The sequence below is a fragment of the Lithobates pipiens genome, unplaced genomic scaffold, assembly GCF_037356315.1.
Source record: "Lithobates pipiens isolate NorthernLeopardFrog02 unplaced genomic scaffold, aLitPip1_a1.2 Scaffold_25, whole genome shotgun sequence".
In the NCBI taxonomy this organism is placed as follows: domain Eukaryota; kingdom Metazoa; phylum Chordata; class Amphibia; order Anura; family Ranidae; genus Lithobates; species Lithobates pipiens.
The window spans coordinates 48,574,736-48,598,756 of record NW_027507787.1 but is presented as its reverse complement, the minus strand read 5'-3'; the positions used below and the strand labels follow the sequence as shown (position 1 = coordinate 48,598,756).

Below are 24,021 nucleotides of genomic sequence, written 5' to 3'. Positions count from 1 at the left end.
AAGGAATGGATAAGAGAGGAAGAAGACTGTCAGTGCGGCCAGTTTATTCAAAGCTAAAACCAAGCCATTAAACTTGTTCACACAGTAGACATGCTTGCCCAGCTCAGTCTGTCCACGCCACTAACTTTGTGCATGCGTCTGCCCACAATTTGTCATGGCATTAGAGTGTTGCCTTGCCCAACTAGTCTCATTACAGGCAGACTTCTTCAGGAGCGGTAACAGCACTGTTGCCTCCATTTGTATAAATTGGAGGACACTACATGGCTGTGAATTGCAGGTGCCGTGGTGTCCCCCAGCCGTTGATGATGGTGCTCCCTCTCCCCTGCAGCAGCAGCCGCTAATTGAATCGCAGTGACCTGCAGATTAAAATTGGATAAGTGTGCACATTTTTTTACTTGTTTTATACAGGTTGGGGGGGGGGGGGCGTGCATTTTGAAGAATAATTATAGTTGGGCTTTTTATTCCACTTGAAATACAATGGACAATATGAAACCTGCTTGCAAATGGCATACAATAAATGCATGACATTTGTTAGAAAAAAAACCTTGGCAAAATATTAAGCATATTTTACCAGATTTACAATAATATACAGTAACATAATACCATTATTTAAAGGGGAACCCCCCCCCCCCCCCCCCCGGCAGATAAGCATATGGTCTTTTGGGATTCACCTTTTTTTTAATACGTGTTTTTTATTTTTATTTTTTTATTTTTTTCTGACTGGTTTCTTCTTCTCCCTTTATTTTATTTATTTTTTTGTTTTTTGTGCCATTGCTATTTAATCTTTTCACACTGGGTAGTATTGTACAAGGGGAGTAATTTATTTGCAACTGGTTGAGTGGGGAATCTGTTTCATCTGGGACAGGAATTGAAAGTAAATCTCCCTCCAACACAAATTGCAAAAAATTCACACTTGTGTGACATGCATGCCATGTGACTTTGAGCCCCCCGAAGTCACATGACAAGTCGCACCCCATGTTTCCCAATATAACCATTTTTATGTGGGTGTAGTTCCTGCACTACTTTGGTCCGACTTTCATGTGACTTGAGGTCCATAAACCTCAATGTAAACCCTAAAAATTCTTTAGGTCTGGTATGGGTTTTAAGGGGAACTCTACGGCAAATAAAATAAAAAAAAAAAAAAACCCCACCACGGGGTCCCCCCTCAAAATCCATTCTTATCCAGGCATGCAGGTCAGGAAAGGGGAGGGGGGCGCGAGTGAGCCCAAAGCCCTTTGTTTCCATGTTGGTGACAAGGGCCTCTTCCCCCCACAACCCTGCCTGGTGGTTGTGAAGGTCTGCAGGCAGGGGGCTTTAACAAGGGGAGGCCCCTAGATCCTGCCCCTATGTGAAAAACCCTAGGGTACATAGTACACCTACTCGTTTACCAAAAAACATTTTGTAGAATTATTCTCAATCCCCATGCCTGCCGCCACCGCTGACCCGAAAAATGGGGTGGGGGAGAAACCTCCGGATGGCACCGCCCCTTGTGATGTCACCGACCCAGCATTCCATCAATCGTTAAGTGGTTAAGAAAAATAAATAAAAAATTGTCAAGCTCTAATGTAATTTTTTTACACTGCACTGAATGGACTCTTTAATCCTTCCCCTCTCAACCAAAGAATAACCACCCAAACCAAAAAAATAACTGCATCACTGTAGACTCCGGATATGCTAACTAATCGAGTTTTGGTGGCTGCATTGAATGGAGATCCATATGCTGCTTATGTGTTGGCTGTGATATGATATGGCATGTACAATCAAGTATTTGGATGACTTGTTTTTATTCTGCTATAGTGTGGTGTTTGTTTTTTACAAAAAAAAAAAACACACTTTATATTATATTATATTATATTATATTATATTACTACCTGCTATCCCTATCTGATTATTTGGATTTTTCTTTTACTTTTTGTTGTGTGACCAGCTTTTGACCCTGATGATGGTGTTAATGGGGATTTCCATTTGATATGGATGACGGTAGACCATCTGTCATGTATATAATAAGCGTGGATCCTGAGGAAGCCAATTGTTGAATGCATTAATCTTTTGACACCTGAATAGGGGATTATAGTGTACAATGTTTTAATACCTAATACAGCTATCGGTCATTGAACATTGCATCATTATCTCAAGATGGTCAGTTTTTATGGACTTTTAATTTCTACTGCTACAGGGCGGCCACTCTGTGCAGGATTATGTATGTATGTGTATATTGGTGTGTGATCCTGCACTTCCGGGTATCTGGCGTGAGTGCACGCCGATGGCTCGCTCCCATTGTGACTCTACACAGCAGGACCCGCAAACCCTATGTCCACGGACACCTGATCTTTCTGTACACAGGCAGATCTGCGTTCTGTCTATGTAAACAAGGGCAGATTGCTGTTCTGTCAGTAGGGAAGGCATTGATCCTGTGTTCCTGCAAAGCAGGAATATGGATCAATGCCTTCCCCTAGTACAAGCATCTCCCACACAGAAAACACTGGCCAGGTGCACAGTTAACCCTTTGATCGCCCCTGACATTTAACCCCTTCCCATTCAGTGACCGTGTGCATTCATTGGAGGTATCCTTATTCCACTGCTATTCACCACCATCGATATGCTGTTTGCCTTACAGCAGTGAGGTAATTGTTCTGTATATATGTGGGTGCTTTGGACACCAAAGGATCACCAACACTCTGAATTACCCGTCACTTGTTACTGTTTGCTTTGCTAAAGCACTTTGTTTGCACATTGCACTTTGGACTGCGACTGATCAGTTAGTTGTTCACCGCTGTGTGTTTTGGACTTTTTTATCATCATTTTATTTTATTTAACATTTTTTATCATTATATGCTCTACTGGTTTATATATATATATTTTTTTTTTATTAGTTTGGGATTAGTAGTTTATTGATTTTTATTTTTTATTATTCACTTTCACGTGTTTATGCCAGTACTAGTCTATATAGGCTTTGTTTGTATTATTGATATACTATCAATGCATTGACTTAATATTTTTTTCGTTCATCTATTGAATAGTGATTTGCACACTGGCAATTGGCACTTTAAATCTGATTAATATTTTGTAGCAATCTTTGCACATATCAATACCACCAAATGAAAGCTCTGTCTGTAGGGGGGGGGGGGGATTTTGTTTGGATACAGCGGCGCAAGCTTCAGTTAAAGTAACGCAGTGCCGTATCGCAAAAAAAAAAGGCTTATCGTAATTTTCTGGAAGGTAAGTGGATAATAAAGTTGTTACATTTTGTATACGGTTGTTTCCTCCTTTGGGCACATTTACAGTTGTGCTCATAAGTTTACATACCCTGGTAGAATTTATGATTTCTTTGCCATTTTTCAGAGAATATTAATGATAACTTAATGATTAATGATAAACTTTTCTTTTTTACTCATGGTTAGTGTTTGGCTGAAGCCATTTATTAATCAACTGTGTTTACTTTTAAATCCTAATCACAACCCAAATGACCCTGATCAAAAGTTTTTTTCATACCCTGGTGATTTTGGCCTCATAACATGCACAAGTTGAGATATATGTATATATCTCATCTCTCAGTGAGTTTCTGGACTCCTGACAGACCCTTGCATCTTTCATCCAGTGCTGCACTGACGTTTCTGTATTCTAAGTCTCAGGGAAAGCAAAATGATTGTCAAAGGAACTGCGGGAAAAGGTAGTTGAACTGTATAAACCAGGAAAGGGATATATAAAGATATCCAATAAATTGAGAATGCCAATAAGCAGTGTTCAAACTCTAATCCAATAGTGGAAAATGAGGGGCCCTGTTGAAACTAAACCATGGTTGGGTAGGCCAACTACAATTTCAGCCACAACTGCCAGGAAAATTGTTTGGGTGCAAAGAAAAACCCACAAATAACTACAGGACTCTCTGAAAACATGTGGTGTGGCTGTTTCAAGATGCACAGTAAAGGCACTCGAAGAAAGATGAGCTGCATGGTCGAGTCGCCAGAAGAAAGCCATTACTATGCAAATGCCACAAAGTATCCCAATTACAATACACCAAACAGCACAGAGACAAGCCTCAAACCTTCTGGCACAAAGACATTTGGAGTGATTAGACCAAGATCGAGCTTTTTGGCCACAACCATAAACGCTACATTTTGAGAGGAGTAAACCAGGCCTATAATGAATGGTACAGAGGTACACTGATGTTTTGGGGATGTGTGAGCTACAAAGGCACAGGAAATTTTGGTCAAAATTGTTGGCAAGATAAATGCAGTATGTTATCAAAAAATACTGGAGGAACTTTTGTATTCATCAGCCAGGAAGCTGCACACGGGACTTACTTGGACATTACAACATGACGATGATTAAAACCACAAGGCCAAGTTGACCTGTCATTGGCTACAGCAGAATAAAGTGAAGGTTCTGGAGTGGCCACATCAGTCTCCTGATCTCAATATCATTGAGCCATGCTGGGGAGATCTCAAACATGCAGTTCGTGCAAGACACCCCAAGAATTTATGGAAGGCTTTTTTCCAAGGGGAATGGGCAGCTTTACCATCTAAGATTAAAAGCCTCATCCACAAATACCACAAAAGACTTCAAGCTGCCGTTGATGTTAAAGGGGACTATACACGGTATTAAGAACTGGGGTATGTAAACTTTTGATCAGGGTCATTTGGGTAGTTTCTGTTGTGATTATGATTTAAAAAGAGTAAACGCGTGTGATAATAAATGGCTTCAGCCAAACACACACCATGAGTGAAAATTATTTTGTGTTTTTATCATTCATATTCTCTGAAAAATGGCCAAGAAATCATAAATCATAAATTCTGCCAGGGTATGTAAACTTATGAGCACAACTGTATATCCCTCACCAAACTATTTGAGGCGAGAGATCAGCTTTAATTTGTAATTTTTAGCATATTGCATTTGAAACTGATCAGCCCATCTACAGTATGACATCCCACAAAGTGTTTTTCATGCATGGCCTATGGACTTCCATTGATAGAGAGGAGCAGTAAAGAATTGTGGCAGTAAGCAATCATGTATCCAGGGCAAAAAAGATAACAATGGTACCATAGTTTCTCTTTTAACTGCCAATTGTTCTGATACACTAAGCAGGTAGCTTAAAATGTATAAGTAGGGGGTTAGGAAAACAAAAAAGCATTGCAACCTCTATTTAAATGCTCATTTTTGTTGTAATAGAAAAAAAAATATTTAAAATGTCAACTCTCAGATTATCTAATATACATTCTTTACAAAGCATGTCTAAAAAGAAAAATCAAACCCTCACTAGACGATTGACTTATTATTATTATTATTATTCACTTTTTTTTTTAATGTTTCCATTATGCTGTTACATGTATTATGTACGAGTGACTGTTGTGGCCTTTTAAGTTTTTTGTTATGCTCATTAAAAATAAAGGGGGCAGTGCATACGCTTACACATTTCTTTCAGATTGAGTAGGCATCTAATGAGGTAAAAGTAGGTCTCCAAACAAACAAGTCAGGATGCTTTTTTGAAGCGTTCAGACATGTTCTTTCAGGAATACAAATACAAAATCAATAACTTGCTTATCTTAGAACTATAACTAGGGTTTATAGATGTTAACAGCTGGATACCAATGAGTTCCTTTCATTATCTGTTACAAGATACTTTGTAGAACACTGGTTGAATCTCTGCTCAGCCCCTCTGGGCCAAGATTAGAAAGGAGCCCATCCTTGTGTCCGCATGCTGCAAGTGCATACATAGGTGAAAGCAGGCTAATGAGGTTCATCTTCAAGAAAGTTTACAAAAGTGTTTTTCAAGTACCCCAGCAGGCCAGGTTTGCAGATTTCTTCATCTTGCACAGGTGCTTTAAAAAAAAAAATAAAATAAAAAAAAAAAAAAATATATATATATATATATATATATATATATATATATATATATATATATATATATATATATATATATATATATATATATATATATATATATATATATATATATATATATATATATATATATATATATATATATATATATATATATATATATATAAATTATAATCACGGCCAGTTCACACCATGCAGTTCCGTTTTTTTTTTTTTTTTTTTTCAGAAATTAAAATGCATGCACAGTATTTTCCATGTATTACAATGGCTCTAGTTCACACCAGTGCAGTCAGTTTCTGCACCGGAAACTGACTACACTGGTGTGAACTAGAGCCATTGTAATACATGGAAAATACTGTGCATGCTTTTTTTTTTTTTTTTTTTTTTTTTTTTTTTTTTTAGGGCCAGTTCACACCACAAAAATGCACTCGTACATTCTGGATCAGTTGCAGTTCACACCACACGCAGTTCCAATGCGTTTTTGATACAATTTGCTTGTTTTCGGTACAGAATTACCTCTTGTATCTCTTGACCCTCCCTCTTAGATTGTAAGCTCTAAGGAGCAGGGCCCTCTGATTCTTGCTGTATTAAAGTGTATTGTATTTGTACAATGCAAGCGCATTTGGCGTTTTGTGGTGGAGGATGGTGTCACCCATTTATCACTGGAGAATTTATCTCACCTTCTCTCACGAGGGATCTTGCCTTTCACCTTTTTGGACGTTTAGTACCTTTTTTTTATGTGGCATGAACTCCTTTTTTTTTTTCTCTACAATAACCATTGTTTTACACATTGTATTTTTACTGTCTACCCTTAAGTTGTTGTAAACTGTTGGCGCAATAGAAAACCTGTATAATAATAATGAGCTATTTTGGGCTTTTTACATTGGTGGCCTTTTTGACCTGTTTAAAATCGCGTGACTGCCTAAAAACAAAATGCTCTGGTGTGAATGCAGCCCACTACTGCTACTACTGTTACTACTACTACTACCTAACTTCAAATTGATCACCTTGGGTAAATTCAGCCTGCCCATTTATAGTTTGAATCTCAACCCTTCTCTGTTTTTTTTATTTTTTTTTATTTTTTTGGAAACTTATGTCAATGATTTTACATATGTATTTAAGCTTTAAGTGTTTTTCTATTTTGCCATTAAAAAGCAAAAGTGGGGAGACCAGTTTTCATAGGCTAAAAATGCCCGATTTGTGCATTTTTCAGGTCTGTAGGGCTAAAAACGCCCCATTCTGCCCATGAAGCCTTTGGAGCGTCAGAACGAGCTACAGGAACCTGAGCACTTTTTGAATGTTGAGCATTTTGGAGCTTTGAGCTATAAAAAGCTCCGGTGTGAATGGGGCCTAAAGGATTTGAGAATATTCACACAATAAATATGACTTAAATTATCTAGTCATGTGTAGATGAAATTAAGTAAATGGGTATCTCCTTTTCACATGATTGAAATTGTATGAACATTAGATAATGTTTGGGGGTTTTATGTAATTTTCTAGCAAAAAAAAGATGATTTTTACATGTAGGAGAGATGTCAGAATTGGCTTTGTGGCAAGTGGTTAAAGTGAAATTATATTAAAGGTATAGGCCAGGGATATGCAATTAGCGCACCTCAAGCTGTTGCAAAACGACAAGTCCCATCGTGCCTCTGCCTCTGGGTGTCATGGTTGTGGCTGTCAGTCTTGCTATGCCTCATGGGACTTGTAGTTCTGCAACAGCTGGAGGTCCGTTAATTGCATATCCCTGGTATAGGCAGTAGACAGAAGGCTTTACAGGGCGCAATGATTTATCAATCTTTAATAAAAAAATAAAATAAAAAAAATTCACCTGTTTTGTTGGCCAGGAACATTTGTGGGTGCTGGGAGAAGACCGTGGTTATCAACAGTGGCTATAGTAGCCCCATAGTGATAATTGCAAAACAATCTGGCAGGCTGGTTGTACTCAAGTTTATCGGTCGATCAGTTTGGTTCATTCAGCCTGCCCATTAACAGTTTGAATCTCGGCCAGTTCCTACTGAACTGGCTGGGATTCAAACTGTGTATGGCCCACCTAATAGAGCTGCATGATTCTGGCTAAAATGAGTATCACGTTTTTTTTGCTTAGAAGATGGATCACGATTCTCTCACAATTCTCGTGGCATTTTTGTTTTATTCATTTGAAGTGTATTTTTTTCCCAAAAAATTGTGTTTGAAAGACCGCTGGGAAAATAGTGTGACATAAAATATTGCAGCAATGGCCATTTTATTCCCTAGGGTGCCTCTGCTAAAATATATATAATGTTTGGGGGTTCCAAATAATTTTCTATCAAAAAATATTGCTTTAATTTAAGAAAGAAGTGTCAGAAAAAGATTTAGACTTTAAGTGGTTAAAATTCCTGCATTTACACTTGTTGAAAACTTGGCAGACTGCCTGGACGAAGAATCGACAAACCTCAGCAATATAGATCGTCGGGGGGGGTGAATCGCCTAAGAAATCGTATTTTACAACTTTGTTTTAACAAGGCTGCCATTGTTAGAGGTGCACTGCTCTTCTTCTTTTTTTTTTTTTTTTTTTTTTTTTTTTTCCTTTGACATGACATACAAGTCAAATGTATAATGCCTTGTACACGCGGTCGGAGAATCCGTCGGAATGTGTCCTATCGGACCGTGTCGTCGGATAATCCGACTGTGTGTGGTATGCATCAGACTGATTCAGTCGGAATATCCGTGGGACCCAATTTTCCAACATGTTGGAAATATTTCCCGACCAACTGGGCCGATCGGACATACTCCGATCATGTGTAGAGAATTTTGATCGGACCAAGTGCCACGCATGCTCAGATCAAATTCCTACATCAAAGCTATTGGCTACTAGCCTTAACGTAGTCCCATCGTAACGAAATTACATCATCATCATGTTCTGAAAGATTGGATTTTTCGCCAACTTTGTCCGACCATGTGTATGCAACAGTTTCGGACAAGATCCGACGGGCAAAATCCGACGGATTTGGTTGTGGAAATCTCCGACCGTGTGTACAGGGGCTAAGACTTGTAGAAACCCCGACACCAGGGACCAAAAAATACCTGTTTGGCCTTAGCTATTCTTTATTGTATAGACTGATTTCCATCTTCTGCAAGGAATTGTCTCTGAATATTTAACAAAAGTATTGGAACTGTGGCCTTTATTTTTACCAGGAAGCTTGCAGAGCTTGATATACTGAAAAAATGCTAGTTACCTGACATATTTATTGGCTCCTTTCCCCACCCCCATCCTGAAACATCCCCCTGTGTGCCTACAGCAGCCCTTGGGAGAGGAGAGAAAGGAACCCAACAGGGGGGGGGGCAGCAGGGGAAGAGGGTCGTCTACAGGGAGGGTAATTGGTGCTGCTGGGGGGCAGTTCCAGGAACTGATCCCTTGTATGACTGTATCTCTCTGCAGCAGCTGAAAGCTGTCTGGTCTGAGGGGAGGAGAAACTGGCTTTAGAGAGAGCCATACAGGGAATTGGTTCCTGTAATTATCCCCCTGCTGCACCGATCCCTGCACCCCCCCCCCCCCCCCTGCTGGCTCGAACCCTATACAAGAGGACCGGTGGTACCCCCTTAGCAGCGGCCCTGAGCATTGATACTAAATATTGTAATATCAAACAGCTTAGCACTGTTTGTTGCTCTGGTAACCTTTTTGCTTATCATCCACTAGAAAATTCTTTTTGCTCGTTATTTTTTTCTTTTGCTGTGACTTATGCCCAGGAGATTCAGCCCTTTGTTTCCCTTGCTTTCCAATTTCTAAAGGGCATTGCTAATACCAGGATGCGGACAGGCTCATTATCTTCCAAACCCCTAGACCTCTCAAGAATGCCTTTTAGTTAAAATTCAGCCTGCATTCTTAGTGTAGGTACAAAATACACAATACTTGGTATAGGCTGCATTTTATTTTTTCGAGTTTTAATATTTATGTCTTGGCGTTAACCGCAGTCTTTTCACAATTCCCATGTAATTAACTTTTTTCAGAGTTCATGTGCTATCAATCTGCATAGCAACTGTTATACGGCACCCTTTTCAGCTGTACTTATCCTTGTTATTCTTGATTTTAAATATTTAAACCAAAGGAAAACATTTTAGTATATTGCAACTTATACGTTTTTAGGTAGTATTTAGTTTAAATGTAAAGGTTAGGTACGTTTTCTGCAAGAATACATGTCGATCCTGTTGAAAATCTTCTGAGAAATTCAAAGAGTTGTTAGAATTCTGCCATGTCTCTGCACAACAAATGTGGGGCAAATACAGCATGGTTGGGCGTACTGAGGCTGGATGCATATACGGGCTCGCCAGCCTCAGTTCAGCTGAGCTCCCTCTGCACAGGCAGTGCCATGGCCGAGGAGTTTTGTAGCTTGGTTGGTGACATCTGGGGATTCAGAGACACTAGTTCTAGATCAGGTTCACAACCCATTGGCAGCAGGCAGTGGGCAGATCCATAGCCAATAGACAGTCTGTTGTTGGCTACAGAATCGCTTGCGGTTAATCAAAAGAACTGTAGTCTCCCGGCCTCCCCCATCTCCTGTTTACTCAGCGGCATCTGTAATAGAAAGTCCTGTCTCCTGGGCTGCCATTGGACTACAGTTCTGTCTATCATAGGAGGCTGGACTTTGTATTAAAAAGGCCACTGTGTGAACAGGAGATTCTCCTGTATGTAATCTGTTGGCACTCGTCCCGCCCCCCCCTCCTTGTCCCCTCCGAGACTCCAGATGGGCATCGATCAGGCTGCATTCATGGCACATGTGAGGCTGCATATGGGCACTAATTAGGCTGCACTGATAGGCACTGACCCTTAGTTTGCTTCACAATATTTAATATTTACATTTTTTTTTCCCCTTAAACTTCCCTCTTAAAGTGAAGGTGTATGTTATACGTTGACAAATACGGTATATCCAACACGCCCAAGCTCATCCTTTAACCCTGAGTGGCACTCTGGGATTCGTTGGCGCCTTAAAAGAGATATCCATCTCCAAATAACATGCCCAAGCTCATCTCACCACACACAGCCACAAAGGCAAGAGAATTCTTGTTTGCCAGTGTATTAGTGCTCAGACAAACACGCGTAGACCAAATTTTAATGGTTCAAAGAATGTCAGGCAAAATGGTCGGCCCTCACACATGTTCACTTTATCAAATCTGTCTCTTTTTTTTTTTTTTTTTTTTCAAAAAAGTTTGGACGCCCCTGTCAGATAGTGAAGTGAGTGAGCACGGAAAGTGTTTATTGGCAAAATAACTAGGTAGTAAAAGGGGAGGGAAAAAAATACAAATTTTAGTCACCACATTCAATGTCAAGCAATATGTTACATTTTTTATATATTTTTTTTATTTAGGCTTTAGATTTGCTTATAGTACAGTTTCTGCGCTTTGCAATTGACAAATGGTTGGTAACATACTTGTCAGAGTCTGCTTTTCATCGGGATTCTGTTCTATTATTTATTGCTGCTGGAGCCCATAGAGACTGACATTTTATGTCTTTGATTAGAAAGCCCTAGATCATGTTGGTATTGGCAGGTATTACTAGACTGAGCATAATCTGAATGCAGTGGTAGCTTTTGGACTCTAGAGAAAGCATGCTTATTAGTAGTAGCTGCATATATTAAACATATTATGGATTTTCTGTGAATTTTAAAGGGATTTGTAAAACTTTGCTTTTTGTTTTATTAAAAAAGAAAAATGATCATACCTCCAGTCCTCCTCTTGAGCCCCCCACCAGTGATTCTGCCACAAATGATTTTATTTTTATTTTTTTCAGATCTATATCAAGGGTGGCCCCAGAGAGTTTAGCATGTGGCCTGGACCCATCTGGAAGGACGCCGACTATGCTGTAAAAGCATAGTGGCTGACAGACAAGCTTGGCCCATGCACATATGTGGGAATGCCAGGGATGCAGCCTACATTGACAAGTCAAACAAATGCACCCCTGGAGGGATGCCAGGGGTTGCCATGTTTGCAGTAGCACTGGCAGCAAGGAATAAATTACATTGGGCTATGTTCACAATCGCGTTTAGGACCAGTGGGCATTGTAGCGGCAGTTCCCCCTGCGGCTCTTAGTGGGTAGATTCCTCCTGTGGATCAGCCGGTAGGTGCGGCTGTCAGCCCTGTTCACTATAAGTACAGTTCACTGGCAGCTACACCTATTCACGGCTCTCACAATCACTGCAGCTAACTGTTGGCTGTGCAGAGAGTCGCGAATAGGTGCAGCTGCCGGCGACCTGCCATTATAGTGAACGGGGCCCAGCGGCCTCCCCTACCTACAGAGCCACAGGAGGAACTGCTCACCAGCTCTCCTTATTGTTGATGTATTTTATGTGTGGCCCAAGACCATTCCTCTTCCAAAGTAGCCCAGGAATAATGACCTAGATAGAGTGGGGAGGATGAGAACCTCAGGGACAGTGATGGACAATCCATTAGTGCAGACTGTGCAGCTGCACAAGGGCCCAGTTACAGTAGATGTGGACATAGTGGGGGCTGGGACACCTCCCATTGTCATGTACACCTGGACATACCTCACTTCTATCTAGCTGTTAATCAATGCATTGAATTGGGAGGGGGGGGGGGGTATATGAGGGTCTTTTCAGCGATTTTTCTACCCACAACTAGTCTGGAAAGTTTTTACTTGCTTTACCTGTTTCTTGTTTGGACAGGAAAATGGGCTGGGATTTTTGGTTTCCTTGTCCTCATTGTGGTGATTTCCCATACATATCTGTCTTGTGACACAACAGGAAGTGAGTGGAAATCTCCCCAGTGGAGATGCTGATGGCAAAACAAATCTAGAGCAGGTTCTAGTCCTTCCCCCTTTGGGGAAAAAATGGCTGAAATCAATATACATTCTTCAAATACTAACTTTTTTTTTTTTTTTTTTTTTTTTTTTTTGTAGAAGACTGCAAGGGAAAGTATATCTCTCCATTCCATGATATTCCTCTGTACGCCGATGAAGCCAAAGTAAGTATGTTCATGGTGGTTTTTTTTTTTTTTTTTTTTTTTTAAGCACAAGTTGCTTCTCTTGGTACATTTACATGATGATGAGGATTTATTCGGCATCTGTGAGTTTGTTGTAGTAGATCCAAAATGATTTACTAACTGGACAAGATTCCTTTTAATCTATTTAGTCATCTCTAATAAACAAAGAAGCCTTTGTAGATTTTTTTTTTTTTCTGTTGCTTCAAATTACTCATTAGCAAGACATGTTCCTGTGCATGTGTATGTTTATAATTGCTCTTAATTTATTTTAATTTTTTTCTGATGGATAAATACGAAATAGGTTTAAGAAATCAAACAATATCATGCAGAGCATTTTAAAGGGAGACTATATTTTACAAAGTACTGTACACATTTTGAGTTTTTTTTTTTTTTTTTTTTAATATGTGTTTTCCTTTTAATGATTGCTGTACTATATCTGCAGGTTCTTTCACCAATGAACTTTTGTACACATAGTATAATTGGCATTTTTGCTGAACAGTTCCTGAGATAAGAGATTTCAGGATAACAAATTGCAAAGCTCAACACTTGCCTGTTAGTGTCAATAAAAGAAAATACTTTTTATTTGTAAAAATTTTCTGTAATATTGTATAAACCATATACTATATCATGTACATATATTAATAAAAATATATTGGTGGAAAATATGTCCATTCAGCGATTAGTGCCTCACCATAAGATTATATTCTTCCAATGGCAAATAGATTATATCCAGAATAGATACATGAATATAAATAAATCTGACCCTCCCAATCATATTGCTGGTAGGACTGGATTTCTGCTTAGCCAATACATACTATTGCCTAGGGCAGTGATGGCGAACCTTGGCACCCCAGATGTTTTGGAACTACATTTCCCATGATGCTCATGCACTCTGCAGTGTAGTGGAGCATCATGGGAAATGTAGTTTCAAAACATCAGGAGTGCCAAGGTTCGCCATCACTGGCCTAGGGCATTAGGGCTGCCAGGACAGGCACACAAGCACTTGTACAATATGTTGTTGTCTACTAATAACATTCCTCTGTGTTTTTCATCTGGGTCCTCATTGTTTCTGACCCAAGTTTCCTTCTTCGTGGATGCAATGATTTAGTACGAAGTCCTAGGTGTACTGACACAGTCTGCATCTGGTCTTGTTAGCAATCTGCTATAAGGCTATCCAGTTGACTGGAGTAGGAGGATGGTGGCTCAAGAGAGTCGGTAGGAATATAAATCTTGTTTTGCTTGCTTGCAGAGACACTGTTCATAATAAAACTGCAGTATTTTTTTTTAGGAGTAGTGGCATTACAAGATGGGTAATTGGCCAAATCAGGCCGAGAGTAATTGTAAATTGACATTTATTAAACAGATACGTTAGAAGTACTAATGCAAAACAGAGTCAAAATGGCAAATTGCATGCATATACTGCTGAATACCATAAAACAGATTTTGAAAGCTGCACATGGACTCTTCGCACCAATGCCTCTGTGTCTCAATCAGGGTAACATGGTCGCATAGCATAATCTCTATAAAAGCAAAGTGTCTATTTGAAAATCGCCACTTCAGTAAAACTGCACAGAAAACCTCTACTTGCGATTATCCTCATAGACCGCGTCCCTCAGTGAAGTCCATGGTATCTCCGGTAGTGCAGGTAAACCGCTGGACGGATCCCAGGACAAAGTGCCATCCAAATGGAAATGTAGTACTCTAGTAGAAATTCTCAAGGTGCTCTACATTATAGTTGCATCTTCCAAAGATAATGATTGCCATTAGGCTCCTGCTCGGCTGGCCGCACAATGAAGGAATGAAGCAGAGAACCTTTTTCTTATTATCTGGGGGTGTCCAGAAACCCATGGATTAGCAAAAATAAATAAAGTGAAAGGTGTCCATGCCTGCATCTGAACATGGCGAGTAAACGGCACGCCCGCTACAATACTATGGACAGTACAGACTAATAGCCTAATGCAAGGTTTCTGAATTGGGGTTCCATGGAACCCTAGGGTTCCTTGAGAGGTATCAATTGGTTCTGCCACCATTGCAAGAAATGTATATCTGCTCAAGAGTGGCTTCACGTTTCCCCCTGTAGCTGCTGCTTTGTGGTTGGTTATCATGACCACCTGTCAGTGAATGGCTTGCCCTGAACATCAGTGCAAAACTATTTTTGTTACCCTGAGCACCATTGCAAAGATACAAAGTTTGCACTAATCTCCAATGCAGAGTGAGTTTTGCATTGAGCAAAAGTTAGTGTTACAACCAAGCAAATTCTGTGATCTTTCTGGATGTCATTGGGGTTGATTTACTTAAGGCAAATATACTGTGCACTGCAAGTGCAGTTGCTCTAGATCTTGGTAAAGGAGTGGAAGCTCTGCTGATTTCTATCATCCAATCATGTGCAAGCAAAAAATGCTGTTTTTTTTTTTTTTTGCATGTAATTGGGTATTCTTTTCAAAGTGAAGCTCTAGAGCAGGGGTTTCAAACTGGCGGCTGACAGTTACAAGCATGACTCCCTTAGGCAGAGGCATGACTTTTACAACAGCTGGAGGGCCACCAGTATAAGTCCCCTACTCTGGAGCAACTGCGCTTGCAGTGCACAGTATTTTTGCCTTTAGTAAATCAACCCCACTGAGTTATGCAGTTGTGTTTTACTTGTATTAGTGTTTGTTATAACTACATATTTAATATTGTATCCATATCTCGCGAAGCGCGGTAATGTAGTATTAGTTGTAGATGAGAAAAATGGTTTCCTGAGATCTTAAAATACATGAGTAATATATGGCTTGTATATTAATGTGGCAGCACATGAATACTTGTTTGTATGACTAAAAGTATTTTAATGTACATTCATTGAATCCAATTAGAGAAATGTGAATCTTGTTTTGAAAACCTTTTAATAGCCACTTAAAAGCAAGCACGTAACTATGCAGCATGCTTTCTAGAATTTTACTGAGTAAAAGGGTTTTTATTTTATTTTTTTTATTTTTTTTGGCTTAAAGCACTATTTTATATCCATTTTCCAGATAAGCCAGAAAGCATGTTGTGTAATGGTGTTACCCCATGTGTATTGCATTTACAAGCTATACACAGGGTTATTGCATTATACTGTAAACTTATTTCAGTGCAAAAAATGCTACAAAAGGTGCAGTAGGTTACTTTTTAACATTTTTAATAAAAACAAAAATAAACAAAAATCACGGTTAGAAAACCATAAAATTGTGGTATCATTGAAATGCATGAAATGATTAACAAATGTGTGTGTGCACAGTTGCGCTCATAAGTTTACATACCCTGGCTGAATTTATGATTTCTTGGCCATTTTTCAGAGAATATGTATAACACACAAACTTTTTCTTTCACTCATGGTTAGTGTTTGGCTAAGGGCCGGTTCACACTGGGGGCGATGCGAGGCGATACGACTTGCCTCGCCGCGACCTCAGCGGCGACTTGCAAATGACTTCTGTATAGAAGTCAATGCAAGTCGCCCCGAGGTCGCCCAAAAATAGTACAGGAACCTTTTTTCTAAGACGGAGCGACTCGAGTCGCTCCTCTTAGAACGGTTCCATTGTACAGAACGGGGGCGACTTGTCAGGTCGCGGCACGGCAAGTCGTGTCGCCCCCTGTGTGAACCGGCCCTAAAGCCATTTATTATCAATCAACTGTGTGTGTACTCTTTTTAAATCATCACAACAGAAACTACCCAAATTAGTAATTACCCCAATCTAAAGGTTGCATACCTCAGTTCTTAATACTGTGTATTGCCCCCTTTTTAACACCAATAACAGCTTGAAGTCTTTTGTGGTATTTGTGGATGAGGCTCTTTATCTTCTTAGATGGTAAAGCTGCCCATCTTCCTGGGGAAAAAAGCCTCAAATTCCTGTAAATTCTTGGGCTGTCTTGCATGAACTGCATGTTTGAGATCTCCCCAGAGTGGCTCAATGATACTGAGGTCAGGAGACTGAGATGGCCACTACAAGACCTTCACTTTATTCTGCTGTAGCCAGTGACAGGTCGACTTAGCCTTGTGTTTTGGATCATTGTTATATTGGAATTTCCAAGTATGCCCCATGTGCAGCTTCCTGGCTAAGGAATGGAAATTTTGATAACATACTGCATTCATCTTGCCATCAATTTTGACCAAATTTCCTGTGCCTTTGTAGCTCGCACATCCCCAAAACATCAGTGATCCATCTCCATGTTTCACAGTAGGAATGGTGTACCTTTCATCATAGGACTTGTTGACTCCTCTCCAAATGTAGGGTTTTATGGTTGTGCCCAAAAAGCTCAATTTTGGTCTCATGACTCCAAATGACTGTGCTAGGTTTGAGCCTTGTCTCTGTGCTGTTTGGCGTAATGTAAGCGGGATACTTTGTGGCATTTGCGTAGTAATGGATTTCTTCTGGCAACTCGACCATGCAGCCCATCTTAAAGTGCCTCCATATTGTGCATCTTGAATCGGCCACACGACATGCTTTCATAGAGTCCTGTATTTCACCTGAAGTTATTTGTGGGTTTTTCTTTGCATCCCAAACAATTTTCCTGGCAATTGTGACTGAAATATTAGTTGGTCTACCCGACCATGGTTTTTCAGCAGAACCCCTAATTTTCCACTTCTTGATTAGAGTTTGAACACTGCTGATTGGCATTCTCAATTCCTTGAATATTTTTTTATATCCATTTCCTGTTTTTTATACAGTTCAACTACTTTTGCTTTCCCCATGACTCAGAATCCAAAAACATCAGTGCAACACTGGAAGAAAGATGCAAGGCTCTGTCAATAGTCCAGAAACTCATTTGACCTTTTATATACACACACACACACTAATTACAAGCAAAGAGATCACAGGTGATGGTGGTTACCTTTTTTAATAGCCATTCAAACACCTTTGTGTCAACTTGTGTGCATGTTATCAGGTCAAAATCACCAGGGTATGTAAACTTTTAATCAGGGTCATTTGGGTAGTTTTGTTTTCATTATGTTTTAAAAAGAGTAAACACAGTTGATAATAAATGGCTTCAGCTAAACACTAACCATGAGTGAAAGAAAAGGTTTTGTGTTATTCATATTCTCTGAAAAATGGCCAAGCAATCCTAAATTTTGCCAGGGTATGTAAACTTATGAGCACAAGTGTGTGTGTGTGTGTGTGTGTGTGTGTGTGTGTGATTTTTATATATAATTATATTTTATTTTCTACTTTTTACAATGGCTTTGAAAGTGTCCCTGAGATGGAGGCAATTCCCCCCTCCTCCCCAGAGACCACTAAATCATCATCATCATCCTCATCATCCTCATCCTCCTCATCCCGGTTTGACTGGAGTTGGATTTTGCATAATGATGGGTGCCATATTGGGTGAAATCACAATGGGCAGACATTCCAACTATCTGGGATATCTTCTTAGTCCATGGTCATATGCAAGCCCACCTTTCTGTTATAGGCTAAAGCTCATCATCCGTATTGGGGGTCGGGCCGAACTTGAGAAAAGTGGGAACTTTGAAGCTGTAAACAGGTAACAAATGCCTGTGCATTCACATCAGCAGGTTATACAGTTTAGGCCCAGTTATAACTGGTATCCCCTTTGACAAAGTGGTTGAGAGCTGTCGCTGAATAGCACAGCCCCAAAGTGTTTTTTTTTTTTTTTTTTCCTACAGCTGTCTGATTTTACATGATCATGAGCAGCTTTCTGTTAACTTGAGCACAAGAAGGTAAGCCCGTTTGTGAAGTGTTTAAGTCTTTCACACCAAGAGATTATCGGACGAATGATTGTCCTTCCTTCTTTTTTTTTTTTTTTTTTTTTTTTTTTTTTTTGCATGCTAGTCTCCATTTCAAAAACAAAGCGGTTACTAAAGTAAAAAAATTCTCATGCAACAGAATAATTTGGAAGAGATGTATCGTATTTTCAGACCAAAACTGTACTGATCAAATTAAAATCATATGATCTGGTGTCATATGAGAAGTTTTCGCGTTTGTCCCTTCAGATAACTTCAGACAAAAGCTGTGTACTTATGATCAGATTGTCGTATGATTGTTTTTGAAAGCAGTATATTTTGTACAATTTTCTGATCCTGTGTACAGGGCTTTACGTTGCACTTCATGTTATGTTGTTGACCAGTCAGCACTACAAATTGTGCAAAAAAGACTGTCTGTCTTCTTACCTTTCCGATTGCTGTATTGGACATATCAAATGCATACTGACTGAAGTTGTAACCAATGTTCAAAAACAAAAAAAACAAAACAAAAAAAACCCTCATTAGACACTATGCGAATAATGGGGGGGGGGAAACCTATATGGTGTGTTGCTGAGAGCCCAGGAACATACTGATCTGGCTTTTCATCTTGAGAGACCATCAAAACCTGAAGATTCTGGTAGACACTGGAATTGATCTGACCAACCAGCAAACCAGCAGCACAAACAGAAGGATACTTTGGTAAATGTGCCCCCTAAATATGAATAAAATGCACATTGTTCATGCTTAGCTGGAGCACGCACATTTTTACGCTTTTTATTTTTTAAATTTTTTTGTTTTATCATTGAAATAGACCTGATGTTGCTGAAAGTTTTTACTAAGCTATTCCACTGCACCTTTCCCTTTTAATGTTTGACAGAAGTAAAACAAATACAATTTTATTTTTTAATGGTATAGATGAGCATTAGAAATATTTAAAAATGTGTTTTCATCTCCATTTGGAAGACTTTCCCTCTAATATCATCACCAGGCGCAAATCATTAATTGTGGTCCCCCTGCTCATGACCTGATGAATAACCATTGCAGTTGTCCATGCAAAGCTGCTTAAAATAAAGTGTGATTTCAGTTTCGGCTGGAGTCAACTGTTTTCTTGTGGCTCCAGGACAAGAAATTGGGGGGAATAGGGTCACCCAGATTGAAAGACCAATAACAAAAAGACTGACCGATGTTGAACCCATATTAACCTCATAACCTTAAAAGTTACACCTTTACAAAAAAAAAGCCTATGGAGGTAAGGGATGTTTGTTGATTTTAAAGCAAATTGTGCAGCCCCTGACTAAAGATGAATAATATCCTTGCTATAGGTGTAGGCCATTTTCATACCTTCTGAAGCCTGACTGGAATACTCTCATGACATTGCCAAGTACTCCCAGGGCATTTCTAAGTGAGGCCTAGTCATCACTGCTCACCTCCACCATCACAGGAGTTGGCTCTTTTTCTCATTCAAACCCCCTCACATACTTTCTCTCCCCTGATACAGTTGCTCTGAGCTCAACATTTTAGAGCTCACTTCTGTGATGGTGGAGGTGAGCATTGATGACTAGGCCTCACTTGGCAACATCCTGGGAGTATTCAATTTGGGGTTCATAATGTATGTAAATGGCCTACACCTATAGCAAGGGCATTATTCAACTTTAGTCAGCTGCACAGTTAGTTTTTATCTACAGATGCCCCTTATCTGCATAGGCAGTTTTGTGGTAAAGGTGAACTATCTCTTTAAGCTGTTGCGCTGTAATGTTTTAAAAGCTTTCTATAATTTTTTTTATTTAATACTATCTTTTACAGACTCCGGCAAAACAGCATTTCAACAAAACACATTTGCCAAAAAGCATGAAATACAGCAGCTGAGTTATCCATATTTATGTCAATTGCAAATAATTTTGACTGGGTAATGCTAAACACCAAGCGGACATAAAAAATTGGCAGTTAAGTCAGATGCGTATTCTATTAAAAAATTATAAATTGCATCTCATAAATGTGCCTGAATTTGTCTTCATTAGCACTGCCAGCATGCTTTTAGGCCCCTTTTAACACCATAGGGTTGTAGAGTGTTGTGCTCTAAATGGGCTACAAATGCAACACAACATAGGAAAGACTTGATGCAAATTTTTAACACCAAGCACTGCAACACAGGTCTGTCGGCTCTTATGTATTTTAACATTGGGATAACATTTGGAATGTTAATGGCATGCATTGCAAAATAAAACCCGCCTTGGGGCTGGTTCACACTAGAAAAATCACTACAGATACCTTTCTACATGCACTTGATTAGTTTTCAGTGCTTTCCAGTGTTCTTTTGCCCTTTTTATCCTTTTTATTGTGCTTTTGTTTTTTCCAAGGTTTGATAGATATATATATATATATATATATATATATATATATATATATATATATATATATAGTTCTCTCTGCTGTCATTTCCTCCTTTTTTTTTCATCATGCAAAAACATTTAACGTGGCTAAATGATGGTTGCAAATGTAGTTGGTATCCTGGATATATTTTTTGTTCCGTCTGTTTGATGAAGTTAATTTTGAATAGCCGGAACATGTCCCTTACATGGCCCATTTTCTGCATAAAAATGATCTGGTTTGTCTGGTAAATGAGGAACAGTTCTATAATTTCTTTTTGATAATTGGCTTGTTTGAATGATGATGTCTTGGAATATTGAGCTTGTTTGAGAAATTTGAAAATCTTGGCATCACACCTGTGACACTGGTACACCTCCATTAAAAAACTTAAGCCGCTTGGATGGCTGATTCAACTTGAGCTAGAAATGAAGATTACTGTTGACAGCAGAAAGGCCATAAATCAAATCGGGCACCAGGGACGGGTTGTTTTTCTGATAAGGAACAGACTTTGATATGTCAACTGGAGTCAAAAGATGGAAAAGAACCTCTGTGTATAGGATAAAGCCTTTCCAATTTAGTACACCGCCACTGAATTTTCTTAATAGTTTTCTGTAAATTTGGCAGTTTAATACACTTTACAGAATTAAGTAATGCTCATTTTTACGATGACTTGGCATTTAGACGTACAAAGTACTTTAGAAGAGATTGAATATAAAGCGATTAATCCTCTAAATCACAGAGAAGATGTTAAAATTTTCTAAGTGTTGAAATTTGCATTTAAAAAAAACCTTTTTGATTTCTCTAATTTTATAGCAGTGGAGGGAGGGGAATGGTGAGACACTACTGATGCTCTTGAAAAATGGTATTTACATATTAGAAGGATTTCTTAGTGATATGGAGAGCACTTCTCAGCTATCAACTTACACTTCTGTCATGTTAAATCAACCACTGTCAGATCTATTGTTCATTTACGATAATGGGTGATCTCACAAAATCCCCAGTAAGAAAAAGCTTTTTATAAAAGACTTTTGATTTTGTTCTGCTTGCCGATTTTGAGTACACGTAGAAGAAAAGGTAAATAGGAGTTGGTGGCCTATTTTCAAGATCACTCAATTTCATTGCTAACATAAGACCTTTTTTAAAACTGATTGGTGATGCTGTGTCTGCCTATGTATGTCTCCTGGAATATGTGCATGGTAGTGCATAGAGTTTCCTTTATTAGCTGGACTCCAAGCAGACGGTTAAAATGCACACATGTGAACTGGCTTATTTATCAAGGAATGTGTAATTCTGCCTAATTTTTTTTTTTTTTTTTTTTTTTTGATGTCCAGAATGTACAGTCAGAAGGGGAACACTTTCTGTTTTAGAATTAAGGAATACAGTGGTGATCTGCCTTTGTGCTAATTGGGCAATGAAGGAGCAGCAATACATTAATAAGCCATCAGCTATGCTTCTCCTGTGAGCATGTTGCCTGTCAGCACATGTGCATGCAACAGAACCCAATTGGCTCCAAATCTTGCTCCTCCTTCTTCCAGTTCTGGTGTCCCGTAAGGTTTTGGATTGATTCAGGATCTTGCATACTGAGTCAACAAAGCAGCTAATCCAGGTGTTCAAATATTTATACTCGCAACCTTTTGATGTCTTGCCATAGCCAAATTTTGGTGGTCATGCACAGGGTTTTCCAGCTGAAGTGCTGGTATGCCTTTAAGAAGGTGCTTTCACAGCTCCCCTTTTATCAGGGCAGGCTGAGGCTATTCTGGAAGAGATGACCAAAATGCTACTGGAAGCAAAGGTACTCACTTTCCCCATTCTCAGAAGGGCAGACATGCTCCCCCCTTTTTTTTTTTCTACAAACATGTTTTCCTTTTGTACCCAAGGGTTCTTCTCCTTGCATTCTTCGGCTAGGTTTAACCAATTCCCACCCAGCCAACAATCGACCATCATCGATCCATCTTATCATGTCCAGTGAGGATGCTCTGGCCGTGGGGCAATGCAGCAGTGCAATCTGTCACCGGGCGTGTCCACAGGACACAGCCGATGACCGATCGGAGTACTGTCTTACTGCCATTACCATGTGCCTGCCACAGTGAATCCCAGCAGGTCATATGACTGTTGTACCCAATAGATGGCTTCCTTTCATGTCATCCATTGTGTTGTTAGCTGTGATTGGTCAATTTGATCACATGGTACACAGGGCCAATCTCTGCCCATCTGTAACGTGATTAGCTTTGACCAATTGCAACAAAACACACTGATTCAGTTTCATTCAGTAAAATGCTTGCTTATAGCAATGTAATACACTGCTAACGTGTTTTATAAAAATAAATAAAATCATGATCACTTCCTCAAAGTATTGCAATGTTACTATGGTAGCATATTGCTCTGGTCACAGTGCATTAAATGTTTTCATATTGTTACCAGTCAGTGTCCCTGATTGCTACCACATGATGATATGACGTTAAATAATGATACAGTACTGCACTGGTGACCGTATGTAAAAAAAATAAAAACATTTACACTTTTTAATTTCTAAAAATTATGACAAAAAAATACAACTTCAAAAAACTTAACATACTTCTTACTAAATAGCTCGGACTGTCTACTGTCTAAAATTTCTACTGTCCTGGCATTTTGGGGCCTCAAGATATAGCCCATCAGGACTGATCAATTTTCATATATCTATCTATCTTTTGTAGATTGTGGACTTTCCTACAGACTAAATATACACTGATTTGGGTAAATTTCACCAAAGAAATGTAGCAGAATAAATTTTGGGCTAAAATGCCGATAAAAAAATGTTTTTCTAGTGAGAAGTGCTTAAAGGGCGACATAATGTAGAGAAAGTGATCTGCTTTTGAGGCATGTTTAGGTTGTGGTGTTATAGCAGGCATTTTTGTGATTTCTCTGCAGGATGAATTTGTATACTTTTTATATGGTATTTAACCATCCCTGTTGTGTGTGTGTGTGTGTGTGTGTGTGTGTGTGTGTGTGTGTTTGTTTTTTTTTTTTTTTGTTTTGCTAAATAAATGAAATACCGAAAAATTTTGGGGATTTTTTTTCTTTCTTTTCATGGTTTGTTATACAATTTTGCAAACCAGCAATTTTTCTCTGACACCGATAGGTGG

At 39.2% G+C, this 24,021-nt stretch overlaps 1 protein-coding gene across 1 annotated transcript in view; it reads left to right on the top strand.

Annotated features, from left to right (window-relative positions):
• The window catches only part of PPA1 (inorganic pyrophosphatase 1), a 156,262-nt gene that overhangs the window by 19,010 nt on the left and 113,231 nt on the right, over positions 1 to 24,021 (top strand). Inside the window, exon 2 of the mRNA XM_077454427.1 lies at positions 12,731 to 12,795. Coding sequence (XP_077310553.1) covers positions 12,731 to 12,795 — 65 coding nt within the window. The remainder of the gene's footprint in view (positions 1 to 12,730; positions 12,796 to 24,021) is intronic.